The sequence below is a fragment of the Abramis brama genome (assembly GCF_963993115.1).
Source record: "Abramis brama genome assembly, chromosome: 5".
NCBI classification, from domain to species: Eukaryota; Metazoa; Chordata; class Actinopteri; order Cypriniformes; family Leuciscidae; genus Abramis; species Abramis brama.
In genome coordinates this window covers 46,000,126-46,017,462 of record NC_139967.1, presented here as the reverse complement: position 1 = coordinate 46,017,462, position 17,337 = coordinate 46,000,126, and the positions used below count along the sequence as shown (strand labels likewise).

Genomic DNA, 17,337 nt, shown 5'->3' with positions numbered 1-17,337 from the left:
TACAAAATTGCACTATTTACGTTGAGACCCTTATATACTTCGAGCGTACTCGCAGTATGAACTAGTAGTAGTATTTTGAACAAAATCAGGCCAAAATGAAATTTGTTTGGAGATTGTTTCTGATTTTGTTATTCAGAGGAAATTTAATGAATCCATATTCATCTAAATGTCACTCACAGTTGTGTGGGTGTCGTCGACTCGAGATGTTTGCTAATAGTATACCACAGCTTGCATATTTCAAAATCAAATAATGAAATCTGTTCCAAGTGAACAGCAACACCGACAAAGTACAGTTTTACTTGAGACTTGCAAAAAATGACATGATCTGACTGGTTTCTGTTGAGTCGGTTCAGTGGCGGTACATGGTGCCCTAGGCGAGATATGACGTTCTTGGAAGGGAACAAATAATTTCCAGTGAAAGTAGTGGGTCGAACGGAGAGCAGTTGTGTGAAAAGATGGGAATGGGAATGTGGGAGCCGCGTTAGACAACTGCCTATGCCAATATCAGACAACAGAGAGACATTTACATGATGCAATCTGTCCAAATTTTGTAAAAATCTACAAATTGGTCATTTAGATCGAGAAGGGACTCAAGAATATAAACATGCCACTGCACATTCAAGCAATTTTAATTTGAATTGAGATTAAAATCTATATGAGAGGTTTGTTAATTAGTACTTTGATAAGTGCTTCAGGTGTTTCACAGACCAAATTGCCTTGGATGTGTGTCTATTACAACAACAACAAAAAAATCGTTAAATTACTTACAATGTGACAACTTTGTTTATTGTTCCTAATAAAAAATTCCCGAAGATCACGAATTCCTAAAGAACTGAATAATCAATTCTGTGATTCGAGTCACGAGCTTCATAAAGCTAAATTGTAAGGCATGGGTTAAACCGTCAATGCAGTGAGTGTTTTGGAGTCATAACAGTAACACAAAGCACAAAACCTGTATTCAGAGCAATAGGGAAAAATAAATACTATCCGTTTTTTCCCACCCTTATTTCTCTATGGGTATTTTTGTTTGAAAAATCAGGTCATGCCAACATGAGGCGGTTAGGCTAGTTAACTTATGCTTATCCATCTTGGTGGGCTGCCAGCTGGAACAAAATGGTCTACAAGGTTAACCACCAGCTTTTAGTGCACATATGCCAAATATCATCCAAAAATGACCAGCCTTGACCTAATAGGAACTTTGTACAATAGGGATGTCAATGCAGGTAGTTTGGTATCAAGTCAATAATTTAATTCAATAGAGCTCTAGGCTATCTGATTGACAGGACGTGTAAGTGTATGGGAACAAATGCTATATAAATATCTCTTGCTTTAATAACACGTGAAAAGTAAAATGGGCATTTTGACCAAGTGCACTTAACTGTGTTATTAATGTAAACAGTCAGTCTGTTTTGAAGGGATTGTCCACCCAAAAATGGAAATTCTGTCATCTGATCACCCTCAAATTGTTCCAAACCTGTATAAGTTTCTTTCTTCCAAACATGGGTAACCAAACAGTTGAGGGTCCCCATTGACTTCCATTTAATTTCTTTTCCATACCATGGAAGTCAGTGGGGACCCTCAACTGTTTGGTTACCCATGTTTGGAAGAAAGAAACTTATACAGGTTTGGAACAATTTGAGGGTGATCACATGACAGGATTTCCATTTTTGGGTGGACAATCCGTTTAAGTTGGTGGAATGTAAATAGGACGTGTATGTTGAATGTTAAACCACTCACCGCTCCTCTTAAAGGGACGGTTCGGAGTAAAATCAACCTAGGGTCCTTTGCACCATGACCTCGAGCCAAACACACCCCAGAAGCCTTTTTCCCCTTGGTTGAACATTATTAAAGTTAGAGCTTATTTAGAGAGATCAGCCGGATGTCTTAGTGCAGGCGCTAATGGATCCAATGATGTATCTCGTAAATTACCCCACTAATAATGCCCAGAATGGTACCAAACTTCTACAGTCGTACAAATAGGTTCTGTACTCATAAAACGAGGCATTGGAAAGTTTGTAAGTACATCAGGAGTTTATTTAAATAACACTTGCCTGACGGCTAATGCTACCGCTAACCCGGACGTCGACGTCACTTCAGTGGTTTGGGAAAAGCCCGTAAAAGTCCTGGCAGAAAGCGATGCATAAGGATGACAGCTTGTAAACAATGTCATGTAAGTCACATTTACCTCAGAAAAAACAAAACTAAAATCACAGAGAAGCTCTGGTAATAAATTCACAGTAGGGTGACAATTTGTGTGAATTATTGTTTTCATCCACTGTTTGTTATGAATTTGAATGTTCATTTATAGGCTATTGACAACTTTGACTAAATTTGTTTACGACGCCACTGTAGTTTATGCTCACTGGGAAACGCGAAGCTAATGTTATCTTGCTATTATTGCGTCCTTGTATGGGAGCTATAGTTATAACCTCAGGTGGCGAAACGATTTAAAGATAATGTTTCTCTTTTTCTGCATTCTGTTCTGCAATATATAAAATCATTTATCTAACTTGGCGACATTACACATTGAATGAAGTATCAGTAAAACTCAACTTTGTTGTTTGTAGCGACTACTTTGACTTTCCTTTATGAGGGGAGGAGGGAGGAGACGGGATGAGGAGGAGGCAGGGCCTAGCTAGCCTTTGTTTTGTTTGACAACAATTCGAACGTCAACAAGAAGTTACGTGTCCCGACATCACTTAGAGCAGCTTTAAACTAGTCCTGTCCGAATAGGGCTATAGAAAGTAGATTGCCTCTATTGTCCTTCAAATAACTCAACACTACCCCCAAATCTCCCCCTTAAAATATTTTCCACTCTCCTCTCTTCTGAATGTTTGGATGTCATCAAGACACGATTCCTCAGAGGTCAGAAGTGTCACAGACCCTCATGGGTAGTGGAAAATGTTGAGGTTTCTCCAACTAACTTGTTGACTACAGGGATTTTTATTTTTAGTTGTTGGAGAAACACGTGCACGATTTGTGTATAGTATAAACACGAAATAAAAGGAGCATTTTGTTCAAGATTGTGAAGTTTCAATTAGTTTTTCATTAGATGTGTTTATTTGCCTTGATAGTTGTTCTCTTAAACTTGGATGAAGGCATTTCCTGATGACATCCCAGAGGATTATATAAACGGTTTCTGTTTATTTAGATAATCTTGGAGGTTGAACGGAATTGTCATTCAAGTCTGATAAACTGTAGTGTCAATCTTTTTTCTTTCTTTTTTTTCAGTGACCTTTACATTTGCTATTTTTTTTTACCAAAGCAGTAAAATTAACATCAATCTCCATAATGCAAAAATGTAGGAGTCCATCAGATTAGTAAAGTCTAAATATAGGCTATATTTCTGTCATTGTTATGTGTAAGTCATGCCCTGTGCAGACTGACAACGATCTCATCGCTGGAGGTTGCCAAGAATATTTGTTAGCCGTAGTAGTGGATGCCCTGATGTCACAGTTGGCACACATTTTCTTTGGCTATGAATTGGTGTAGACCATTTGTGTAAATTAAAAGGGTTTGTTCACACAATTTTTTAAAAATTCTATTAATTTACTCATCCTCGTGTCGTTTAAAAGTCCACACAACCAAAACTCTGATGCTTCAAAAAGTTTGGCTGAGCTGATGTTTAAAGTCCACCTGTTGTCAATAATTTTATCCCTTAAACTCATCTTTGATCACCGAAATTACTAGGGCTGTAATCAACCAAAGAAAATCTTGGTCGACTGAAGTCCTGAAATTTTCGACTAAAAATTACGTTAGGAAAAAAAAGCGTTAAATTAATTAGCTGCGCACTGTGCACAGTACTTGGTAGCCTTGTTGTCCGCCTAAATGAATTATAAATAAACATAAAAAAACTAGTAGGTTATTTGCAGTATATTAAATCGTTTTTGACCTTATTATTTTGCACTGAAATGAGTCTGACACACGAGTCTATCGGCTCTGACAACGTTGCATCACGTGCACTTGCGCAATATCAGAGCCTATGATTTACGAAAATAGTGATATCATCACAAGCACTTTTGAGGAATATGCAACATAATTTAGACAATTGTTTTTGTCATATGTATTATAATAACTGACAGACACTAACGTTATCATTTCAGCCGCTCTGTGGAGCTCAGCTTCGCGGCTGAGACACGAATAGACTATTAACTTTTTAAAAAATGCTGCCACACTGCCGATGTCTTTGTTGACATGGTAGAAGAGGACCGACTATGAATTAAACGCTCTCACAATTAAATAATATTCAGCAAACCTTCTAGTAGACTTTCTTCAATCTGTCTCTCTTCTCCGGTGGGTCGGGCTAATCCAAAAGAAGTGAAAACAAGGGGGGTGTTCTGAAGACAGACTGTTACCTGGGAAACAGGGGTGCTCTGAAAACACCCCCATTAGCAATTAGTGCTTTCCACCTGATGAAATGAACGCGTCAACGCGGCAAAACTGATGAAATGAACGCGGCAAAAAATCGACCAATCAGAATTTTGGTCGAGCCAGAACGTATCGACCAAATAATCGACTAATCGACTAGGAGATTACAGCCCTAGAAATTACACATTTAAACGTTTTTTTTTCCTTGTAAATTTTGTCTTTATGCCTTAAAATAGCTTGAATGTAACTCGACACCCTTGCCTCATTTAGTATGCGCGGTTCTATGAATATGCAAATGAGCCCCGCCTCCACTCACTCACTCAGCTCAGAGATCCACTGGTTGACGATCACAGGTTGATCTGATTGGTTACAAGGTAGTTTGTGACGTCAGAAACGCCAGCGATTTCAAAGCGTGTTTTTGAGACTGTCTTTGGTTCACTGCAGTTTTAAGGAGAAAATACTCAGCAATGCTGTCGACTTATGAATTTACACATGGTTTGTCTTAAAGCATATTAACAACACCACATAGACATATAAACAACAATAAAAGCTTGATTTTCACCACAGGGGAACATATTTTATGTGCTCTGTGGATTGTGTTGAACAATGTTTATCTGTTCATCATGTAAAGCGATCATGTCTCTTCAGAAGAATTGGATGAAACCACTCAATACTCATGAATGAGATTTACTGTCTCTTTATGAACTTTCTGAAGTGCCAAAGTTTTGGTTTGGTATACTTTCAATAGGGACATAAATCTCAGGTTTTATTCAAAAGATCTTAAGTTATTTTAAAGTTGAACAAAAGTCTTATAGGTTTTAAATGAAGAACCACATAAGGATGAGTAATTGATGACAGAGTTTTCATTTTTGAGTGAACTAGCCTTTTAAACTCTGCCGTAGGGAAAAACCCACGTCACTTCGCCATCAGTCACTGTCACTTATTAAAATCAAATGGCTTTGGCTGAACAGAGCTCTGGAAAGAACACTCTGATCAGTGAGGATCTCTCTTTTTCTCATCCTGACTGTGGTGGATAGCAGAGCATCGGGTTTAGCATGTGTTTATATGATTGATGTTGTCATGTGACTTGACATCTGCTGCCTGACTGCTCAGGTGCTGGATGAGATCATGCAGGAAGTTGGAATAAGATTGCGGGAACAGAATGGGAAGTATCGGCCAGGAAAGTCAGGATATGATTTCTATGATACGCTCGTGAACGTATTTCTGAGCAGTCTGCTCATGGGGACCAGTGATTTGGTTTAGCGGGTAGTTTCCCAAACCTTCTAGCGCACTGTGCCCCGTCTTCCATTGTTCAGGCAAACAGGTAGTCCCACCCCATAACCTCTGTTATTTTTGAGTCTTTAACATCAGTGAACTCTGTAATCTCCTGCCACCAGCCAGCACCCCATACCATCCTTTTTTTTTTTTTTTTTTTAGCTACAGAGAAAATAAAACTCCACAGAAACATTGTTTTTGTCGTTGGAATTGCGTAGGTAATTGTTTTATACTTTTTGTAATAATATATAGACAATGTATACATAGATATAACAATGTATCCATTCACCATATATCATCTAACCCTTCTTGTAGATGTTATTTTTCAGTAGCAAAACTTTGTTTATTTGAGCCAATATTAAAAAAATGCTGGTAAGTCCAGCAATTAATTTTTTCCTTGGGTTTTCTCATTGCTGCAGCCTAGCTAGTACTTTGTAAATGTGATTTTGTGTCCTTTGATCTCTGACCCTGAAAATGACCCTAAATCCACCAATCAGATCAGTTTTAAATAGATACTTATGATTAGTCACCTACATAGTCGACTTATAATTTTTTTTAACTACTGGTCAGTTAAAAAAAAAAAAAAGTTATGTTGTTCAACCCTATTTTAGGTCAAGTGATCCAAACTATTAATAAATAAAGTTTCAAGAGGACTTAAAACTTGTTTTGGTTGAGGGTCTTACATGGAAACAGCCCTTCTGTTGTGCTTCGAAAAGCTTCTTTTACCTCAAATGTACCACAAATATCAACGAAACTTGCGTGTGTGGTCATTCATTTAGTGCTGAACTATTATTGTAAAAGGGGGGATTAAGTATATTTTCAGAATTTTGCATTGGAAAAGATAATCCCACATTTGATGACTACCTGAACACCTAAAACACACTATCAGGACTGTTTGAATAACCTAAATGAACTTGAATTTCCTTTGGAATGTTTTAAGGAAGTAACGTCTAGGAAATGGAAATGTTTATGTAGGGTCTCATTGAGATAGTTAGTGTTCCAGGTCATTGCTCATCTTCCTGAATGTGTGTCACTAATGCTCTCATTATCTAGCTCTCCTTCTTTGCCCTTCACCGCTCTCATTTTGCCCGCATCACAGTCTAGAGGCGGAGTTACAAGGCCTGTGTCCTTATATGGGCATACTCTCTCTGAGCCTGGAATGAACTGCTGATTCACATCTCTCTCTCTCTCTCTCTCTCTCTCTCTCTCTCTCTCTCTCTCTCTCTCTCACTGTCACTTTCACTCTCACTGCTTTTTGCATCTATTTCCATCACCAAGATCGATGGAAAATTTAAAGTTTCCATCAGTCTTACCTTCATTTCCCAGGGACAAAGTTTTTCCAAAAGAAGTGAAACTTTGGAATTATTGGATTATCAATGATTATTAATAGGTTTGACTCATAACTGTACTGTTTAGAAACACTTAAGCAGTTAATATTGATAGACTCTTTTCCACATGGTGGTGTCAAAATAATTTTTGTAGCATTTTTCTTTTGTCACTCTGTCATGGTAGTCCCTCGAGGAAACATCATAATAGCAGGAGTAGGGCTGTGCGATATAGCTAAAAAAATGATCACGATATAATGTTTCATATCGTTCAGTATCGATAATTATAGATTTTTTTTTAGAACCTTTTTTTTTTAAGACAAGTAGAAAAGTTTGAATTTAAACCACTGTTTTTTATTTTATTTATCCACATTATTAAAGCAAACAACAAATTATTTTAGTTTTAGCAGTCAAAAATAAAATGTAAACAAAAATGTCTTATATTAAGATAAACAAGTAAGTGTTAAAGAAACTCTTGAACTTAAATAAAATGTTACAAAATGTGTGCAATGTAAAAGTGTAAACGTAGAAGAATCAAGGCAAACTTTGAGGTAGATCAACATCTGTAATAAGTAGGAGTGTAACGGTTCACAAAATTCACGGTTCGATACGACACAGTGGTGTCACGGTTAGGTACATTTTTCGATACAGCAAAAAGAAAGAAATGCCAAAGAAATTTCCTTGATTTAAAAAAAAATATAATATTTAAAATAATTTCTCTTTTAATAAAGTTTAAAAAGAGTTTTCCCTACATCTTGAAACTTTTAGTTTAATAAATGGGGGTAATATATTTGAAGGATGAACAAATAATGTTTTGGTCATTACATTAAAAATAACATTTAAATATGATAATATTGGAAAAAGATGTGTGACGTACTTGAAAGGATTTTGCTATTCCTGCCAAACTTCCAAAGTGTTACTACGGTAAAGCCATGGTGAATGTTGCTGATCTGTGGACTGAAAGCCTATAACTAGTTCATTCATGGCACAATGTTTCTCCTGGTTTCCACATCAGCGCTGTTTGATCCGTTAATAACTTCTAGTGCTTCTCACTAGATCTCACAGCGATGTTATTACTTCAGTGGCGAATTCAAATGCTTTCTTTACTGGATCTCTTAATATCTCTCTGGATCTCTGGAACTACAGATATGCTAGTAATAAATACAGTAATCATTACTTTATTTAGGCAGAATAAGTTCGTTGTGATTTCCAAGCTCATTGATGTTAGCAGTCTTCCTTGTATAGTGCCCTCTGGTGGACAAACTATGCAGCGCCAACACTCATAACATGGTTGAAGGGTGTTTCGTCCGCTTTTATTTTATTTTTTAAATTTTCATTTATCGGCCATTATAAATGCCGATACCGATAGTTTGGAAAGTGCCTAATATCGGCCGATAATATCGGCCCGCCGATATATCGGTCGGGCTCTAGTTTTAAGTCAGTTATTTATATATTTTGCTGTAGTGTGTCAGTAGGAAATATCAGTTTACATTTCCAAACATTCTTTTTGCCATTAATTGTAATAATCCAGTGAGATTTGTGTATGCACAAGGAATCTCACAACAGCCGGTCTGATCTGATCTCACCATCATCGAGTCCGTCTGTGATTACATGAAGAAACAAAAAAATACCGATACCGTTTTATCGCCCAGCCCTAGGCAGGAGTATTGTTGGCACAGCTCCACGATCCTCTATTGCATAATTCCACCTAGCAGCACCAATACCATCGTCTTTCTCTCGTTTCGCCATGTTTGAAAGCTGTGTACGGAAGAGCTTCTGTGCTCCTATTGGTCAACGTCACCGAACTCGTCCCTGAACTCGTTGTGGAGGACCAAAACAACATTAAACATGCTAGTCTTTCTGTCGTGACATCGCGTCGGTTGTCGTCCACTATACGAGATGAAACGATTGATTCTTGCGTCCACGACACCCCACTTCAAACAGATCGGGGCTGATATCGTGCAGTGTGAACCTGGCATAAGTGATATCCAAGCATTTTGGCCAACACCCTGATGAAGGCCAGTGGGCCGATATGCGTTGGTGTTTTAATGCTTTAGCCTTCTAAAACAAAGGCTTTTTAACTTTTGCATCCTATACTGAGTGAAGCCTGGATTCTTTTTTATGAACATTTCGGCCAAATGTTTACCTTTGAGTGACTGGATCATGCTGGTCATCTCCAAGACATGTTGGATCGCGATTACACCTGTAGCTGCCACTGTTCTCTTGTAATGGGACCACCTGAGAGGACTGTTAATACCAGATGTGAATGCGCTCATCCTTGGATGATATTCTGCGTTTCCATCTGTTCTCATAATCAGGGAACACTCGGTATAACTCTGCAGCGCGTATGCTTCAGCAATACCAAAAGCAAGTGTCATGAATGTTTGTGCGCTGCTGCTGAACTGCCAAACAGCTGCTTTTGCATCTGTTTCTCCATGCCGTCATCATCACCTTTCCTTCCAACTTGGTAAAATATCGAAAGAAATGAAAATGAGAGACTAGAACGATGGTGTACCTTCCTAGTTCCTACACCAGCCTATTTTCCAATAGAGAAAATCAGACTTGATTCACTGCAGCTCAGAGATGATTAATACAGGGACTTTCTGTGCTGTGGTCACAATACTTTTGGCATCAATGCAAACAAGATTATTTTTCAGACTCTGTGACATAATTAACTGTGATGGATGTAATAGTGTAATGACAGAATGTATACACACCCTCATGTAATTTCAAACTAAGGGAACACAATGAGAGAAAACAACTTGCATTTTCATTAACTGAAAAATTGATGGAATTACACTTAAGTTTTTACTTAAGATTACTTTAGGTTATTAAATTCTAGCTCACCTCTCAGTCTAAACTAATGACTATGACCACTTAAAATTAAAGTAGTTTAATGTTTAATATGACCACATACGTTTAATAGTAGATTATTTAATGTTGATTTAATATGGTTCTGTTTGTTTAAATTATGAAGTGTTCACAAAATATTTGTCAGTCAAAAGCATTGTCATTCTTCACAAAAGACGTTTAATATGGACGTATTGATAAGACATAGGAAGTCATATCCACCCAACACACTTGTTTCCTACTGATGATAAACCATTGCCATTTACACTCCATGAGCTCTCTAGTTCTTTTTTTAAACCGGATATACAGTAACATCCAAACCACACGCAGACAGTAAGGGATGTCAATTTACAGGAATATTAATAATTGATTTTCATTCAAATTAACGATCAATCAATCTTATAATCTTAAAATTGTTAATACTGCAAAGTGGCTGCAATGGTGCATGCATCCTTACCGAACCGAACTTAAAAGCGAAGTGAAAAGATGCCCAACCCAATGTTAGCGGTAATAACGGTGTGAAAATGTCCTCCCTGTGACATCCTTAATATGGGTAAAGATTATCTAGCACATGACAAGCTATTTTACATGTGCCGAATCGAAACATACTGAAGAAAACTACCAATTGGCAATGGAATAATTTGAGAACAGCAGCCATGCATGTTTCCAACATTTTATTCTGCAAATATGCCTCTGTTGTAGAGCGTTCACAGATTATACTGATTGGATGGCGTTGCTCTAGAGTGAATACAGAGCCCTTATTATTCACCTGCTGCACAGATGACCTGCTTTTGTGTCTTTATCTGGACATTCCAGGTCATGTCCTCAATTAGTCAAGTCACCTTAATTTATATAGCACTTTTAACAATATAGATTGTTTCAAAGCAGCTTTACAGTGATGATAGGAAATTACAGTAGCATAGATTGTTTTGGCTTTACAGCAGCTCTAGGATAAAGTTATTGTCCAGCTAAAGTTAGTTTTGATTGATTTGTTCCCGTGGAAGTGTTCCCGGTTCTGGCTGACCTGATCTATGCAGCCTAACATTGAATTATAGAAGTCTGTAATGTATTATGTGTGTGCTAGGTCAAAGAGATGTGTTTTTAGTCTAGATTTGAACTGACAGAGTGTGTCTGCTTCCTGGACAAAGTTTTGGTGCTAAATAGGAGAAGGATCTACCGCCAGCTGTCGATTTTGATATTCTAGGTATTTAGAGAGAGTGGGGTAAGATGTGTCGGTGGGTAAATGCGTCACCCTAGGCCACTCTGCACAATGTTTGTCATGTGAATATATATATATATATATATATATATATATATATATATATATATATATATATATATATATATATATATATATATATATATAATTAAAATAATTTTTTTTTTTTAAATGAATAACTAATTACTAAATAGTTTTATGGTAATTAGCGAACATGCATGATGTATATTTTTAGATAAATTTGTTTTGACAATTTATTTTACTTGCCTTGTACAAATACTTTGCAAAAATGATTAAAAAGTCTCACATATTTGTAGTTTGTCCTTTTAACTAATATATATATACATATATATATATACAGTGCAATGCATAAGTGAATACACCCATGCTAAAGTTGACTAAAAAGAGGAATAAAAAATCATATTTTGGAAATTGAACTTAATGCCTTAATTTAAAAAATTTGGAAAAATCCAACCTTTAAGGACACCAAATTTCTTTGTGAATGAATAATGTATCGTAAATAAATAAATGTTCTTCCTTAAAATACATGGTGCATAAGTGAGTACACCCCTATGTTAAATTCCCATAGAGGCAGGCAGATTTTTATTTTTAAGTATTTAAAAAAAAATTTTTTTAGGATACTATGCATCCTGATAAAGTTCCCTTGGCCTTTGGAATTAAAATAGCCCCACATCATCACATAGCCTTCACCATACCTAGAGATTGGCATGATTTTATTTCAGTTAGCCTAAAAGCTAGTTTGATTTGCATTGAGAGATGATCTTATGGAAAGTACTCCATGCCAGTCTCTAGGTATGGTGAAGGCTATGTGATGATGTGGGGCTATTTTAATTCCAAAGGCCAAGGGAACTTTATCAGGATGCATAGTATCCTACATTTTTTTGTTTTTAAATACTTAAAAATAAAAATCTGCCTGCCTCTATGGGAATTTAACATAGGGGTGTACTCACTTATGCACCATGTATTTTAAGGAAGAACATTTATTTATTTACGATACATTATTCATTCACAAAGAAAATTGGTGAAAGTTTGTGTTTAAATAATATATGTGTGTACTGTGTATAATTATTTTGTATATATAAATACACACACATGCATGCATGACAGCCCTAATATATATATATATATATATATATATATATATATATATATATATATATATATATATATATATATATATATATATATATATATAAAATGTATAGATGAATAAAAAAAATAATAATTAAAATTATTTTATTTTTTGGAATATTCTTCTTATTTAATCCTTTTCAGGCTTGAATATGAATGGATATAAAAAAATGTCAGTAATGTGCTGCAAAAATAAGACCAAAATAGAAGAATGCATTAAATAGTTTTTTATTTTGTACACATAGCTCATTTATGTTAATATTATTACTCCAAATGTCTTCATATTAATGAAATCTAATTCAATGAGTGTTCAAATTGTATTCAATATATATTTGAACATTCAAATTGTAGCATGCATATCTTGAAATATAATTGTTTTTATCTCGGATCCCTGTGTTTAGAGGATAATGTAAGTAAAAAGTGGCACAGCTTTACCCCACTGACTGCTTGCTCTCTGTTTCCCCAGCTCGATAAAACTATCGATATAGACGAGCGGCGTCTGATCCGGACAGCGATTCGGGAGCTGCGGCGCTGTGAGATTGAAGAAATGGAGGCAGCGCTAACCAGTAAGCGCTTCAGACGTGCCCACCAGCACAGACATGAGGACAAAGAAAACCAGTGCTGGTATGAAGAGATTTTATTAATATAATCTGAAATGCAAAAATATGTTGTATAAAATGCAATGAAAAGTTTTGCGAATTACATTTTGAATCTAAACTTGTTTGCTTATATTTGCAGTCCTGATTTGACAGCTTCTTTAGACATGCTATCGGGGAAGATTCAGGCTATACATGACATTGAAGAACTTACCAGACTGGTAAGGACATGTGTAAAGAGATAAAATGTTTGTTGATGATTCTCTTGTGTTGTTCCTGTCAACATTCTGGGCGTTTCTGGAGATGGTTGATAAGTGTTTTTGCGCTGGATGGAATGTTCTTTTAAGTTTAAGTTTAAAAAGTTTAAGTTCTTTGTTAGTGTAAAACAAAAGGCTGCAATGAAGATCCAAATGAAGTCCCATTGTTTTAGGTTAATTTTTTATTGTTCTATGTATAAAAGGTATATTGTTCCTGATTAAATAGTCCAGTTTTTTTTAAGCCAAAATGGGGGTCAACCTTGAACAAATTGCAACAGAAGCAAACTCAACTGATTTTGTATCCTCAATATGTCCTGAGTAAGAAAAAAAAAGCCCAGAAGAATCCCATTAGGGGAAAGTTTCGAAAAAGACCCAAATATAGCCTATTCATTCTTCTTCCTACGTGAATAGGGTAAATTTTTTATCCTTTAGATATCACCATGAAAATTACTGAGTTGATTACTTGCATCAAGACAAACAAAAAATGTATTACAAGTTTTTTTAAATTGTTTGTTAACATGGAGAAACGGTGCATAATCTAATTATGTATGTGCTAATTTGCATAAATACCACAGCAGATCTAAACATTGGGTATAGCCAGGTGAAAATGTCTTGTTGAATCTTGTTGACACATAACAGTAAAATACTTGATGTTGAGGTCTGAATGGAACCCATTACGGCTACCCATGAGCATTAATACATAGAGGCAGGAAGAAGTACTTTAGAAACCAGCCTTTATTCATTTTTAAGAGAAGTACTTCTCTTAAAAGTACTTCTTCCTGCCTGTATGTATTAATGCTCATGGGTAGCCTAAATGGGTTCCATTCAGACCTCAACATCAAGTATTTTACTGTTATGTGTCAACAAGATTCAACAAGACCAAGACATTTTCACCTGGCTATACCCAATGTTTAGATCTGTTGTGGTATTCATGCAAATTAGCACATACGTAATTAGATTATGCACCGTTTGTCCATGTTAAAAACAATTTCAAAAAACTTGAATACAATTTTTGTTTGTCTTGATGTAAGTAATCAACTCAGTAATTTTCATGGTGATATCTAAAGGTTACATTTTTACCCTATTCACGTAGGAAGAAGAATGAATAGGCTATATTTGGGTCTTTTTCGAAACTTTCCCCTAATGGGATTCTTCTGGGCTTTTTTTTCCTTACTCAGGACATATTGAGGATACAAAATCAGTTGAGTTTGCTTCTGTTGCAATTTGTTCAACCTTTTTTCATAAAATGACTGGACAAAAAGCAATTAATGGAAATTGACTAAAGTATAAATTCTGTGAATCTGTGAACGCTGTCAAAGAACACATGCAAATTGCATACAGTTCTCTGTATAATGGGGTGTTTTCAGTGAAATGTAAATAAACTCTTACTTTCAGTAATTGCCCCTATTAGATGCTGTCCTGTAAGATGGTATATACCAGGGGTATTCGATTAAAGTTCCTAGAGGTCTGGTCTCTATTAGAGCTGCACGATTAATCGTTAAAAAAATGTGTGATCTTTCTATTCAAACACCCACTTGATCTCATTCATAAATAACAACGATTCGCCTGTGTCTATTAAAACTAGGGCTTCTAGTCGACTAGTAGTCGTTCATTTAAGCGATTAGTCGACTAATCGCACGTTTATATTAATAAGACATAAATCATAATAATGAGCATATAGGCCTAATCAGCGCTCAAATGTACGCATAAAGTTTGGCACAGCGCACCGGCAAACCTAATGATTATGAGTGTGTTGTGAAAAAACAGAAGGAGACGGTCTAAACATTTTAATAATTTATTGATAATGTTTTCTGTGTTTTTGGCTGCAGAGATTAAGTCACGATGCTGACTCGTCATCTCCGCAGTAGCTAGTGGCCGCGCCTAGCTGCCTATATGCACGTTTCATACGGATTACATAATCTGAGAATATTTATTTTCCAATTGAATTGGTTTATTTATAAAAGTAGACATTTCAAGCTTTCTATAGATATATTTCTCATGTCTGTGAGACCAGTATACACTGAGTTTCCGGTTCGTTTTGTGACGTGACTGAGACCAAGACAGCAGAAAGCGCATCCTGACTGTTTTTATTTTACAAAAGCACAATGTTTTGTTGTTATTGTGAGTTTACAGAAATAAAAGTAGACCCTTTACAGCTTGCATTACTCTAATCTGCATGACCGAAAAATGACGGAGTATTTTAAATGCAAGTGATCGCACCGGTGCCTGTATGTCATGCAGTAAGCGCGCGCTCTCCACTCAAACACTTGAATATATGCCTGATAATAGCGCACATTTATCGAGGTCAACATTAGATCGAGCGGACTTGTAAAGTTGCTACTACTTACATGTTTCGGGTGATAAGCCATAGTTGAGGTCGATGAATGTTTGGATTTTCTTCCATTAAAGATCTGTCCGTCACGGACTGTGTGACTTCGCCACTTCATGTGGAGATTTTTTTCTGCGATTAAAGCAACCCCAAAGATTATTTTGTACCTTGAAATAATGTTTCCAAAATCATTTCAGTGGTTCATCAAGTCGTAACAGGGTTCGCATTCGCTTTGTGGCCCTGTATCTGCTATAACTGCACTATGCACGTTTGCCAGATCGAGTAGCGCTTCTGTAGTTCGAATGAGACATAAGAAACTACAAATTTGACTTGCTTTACGGCAAGCATTATAATGTCATTATTTAGTTTTTCTTTGTTTCTGATGTCGCAATACATCATACTTTCATAAAATCATGCAACATACTCTACCTTGTCTGTGGACATCATTATTTCCAAAGCCGGCACTGGATAAACAGCGAGCATGTGCCGGAAGGCTGCGGTAGGCTAAATAATTTACAACAGCGGTAATGGACAATTCCGCTTCCAAACTGTAGGGGGACCGAAGAGAGAAAGTGCTTTGGTGTCGCTTTAATAAAATGTTGATCGACCAAACCTCTTCTAGTCCACAATTAGGGGGCAGCCCTTATTAAAACTGGCAAACTCAAACCGGACATTCAAATGGGATAATGAAGTATTTTCTTATTACAACAATAATGCCAGTCGCACATGTACGTTTTTCTGCCCTGTTCTTTGCGGTAACAAAACAATGCAGAAATGATTTAAATATGGTAAATGTGTTAAACAGATCTGAGAGTACATCACTTCATCCAGTCTGTATGAGACCAGTTGCATTGAATTGTTTGAATTCTGTGGAAATATACCAAGATTTTCTTTCTGTGGAATTCTGTGGGTGCACATTCTGTGTGGGTCTAAATATCAGTCACGTCAACCTAACTACCGTTTTTGTGTCTTGCCCTTTATTTTTCTTTCTTTCTTTCTTTCAAGTTGCAAAGCACCAGTGTATATGAAGAGAGAAAACTCATTCGGGCAGCCATTCGCCGGCTGAGAGATGAGGAGATACGAGGTGAGATTGCATCTTAAAGGGCTGGAAAAATATCTCTATACGTCTGTCTGTGTGTGTGTCTGTGTTCTGTGTGTTTACATTCCCCCCCGTTCTCATTCTCATAGGAGCATTAGAGAAGGTTCAGACTGCTGGCCAAAGAACAGAGCGACGACAAAATCCTCAAAGCAGCTTTGACCTACAGGTGAGTAAATGTGGCGTGGTGAATATCAGGAGCAGTAAATCTCAGGGATAACTAGGCTGAAGTTTGTGGCTTAATGTGGAATGAGGAGAGAACAATCTGTAGACGCTCAACTGGGGATTGTTTTGGCCGTTTCAAAAGTTCATGAATTCAATTATAGTGGGAAGTAGGGTCAGGGTTAGGGGATATATATATTTTTTTATAACATTTTTTTTTATTTTTTTATTTATGTAATCACAAAAATCCAAGTACATATATTGAAATGTGCACTTCTTTATTGACATCTCAAGCTCAGATAAATGCACCTTTATTGTAAGTTGTTTAAAGAGGACCTGTTGTGCTTTTTTACATGTTTATCTTTCTTTAGTGTGTAATGTTGCTGTTTCTGAAATCCCTGAAACGCCTCCATTGTAGTCTTGAGTTTCTTCAGGGAACGAACACGTCACAATATTCCTCATTTAAATAATTAATATGCAGAATAAAGGGGCGGGGCCTGGTTGAGTTTATTAGTAGTGTGTTGAAACTGGAGGTTATGGAAAGGGGTGGGACATTTCCCAAACACACTCGACCAATCACAACACACTGCTCCAGCCGACCAATCAGAGCACAGTGTGCTTTTCAGAAGGAGGGGCTTCATAGAGACAGGAACTAAACAGAGCGTTACTGACAGACTGGGAAGTAGGGCTGCTCGATTATGGAAAAAA

At 36.6% G+C, this 17,337-nt stretch overlaps 1 protein-coding gene across 3 annotated transcripts in view; it reads left to right on the top strand.

Annotated features, from left to right (window-relative positions):
- The window catches only part of smtnb (smoothelin b), a 78,573-nt gene that overhangs the window by 2,404 nt on the left and 58,832 nt on the right, over positions 1–17,337 (top strand). For all 3 annotated transcript variants that reach the window (XM_084113847.1, XM_084113846.1, XM_084113850.1), the window contains exons 2-5: positions 12,656–12,813; positions 12,928–13,006; positions 16,377–16,455; positions 16,560–16,636. In XM_084113847.1, the coding sequence (XP_083969973.1) occupies positions 12,656–12,813; positions 12,928–13,006; positions 16,377–16,455; positions 16,560–16,636 (393 nt within the window). The remainder of the gene's footprint in view (positions 1–12,655; positions 12,814–12,927; positions 13,007–16,376; positions 16,456–16,559; positions 16,637–17,337) is intronic.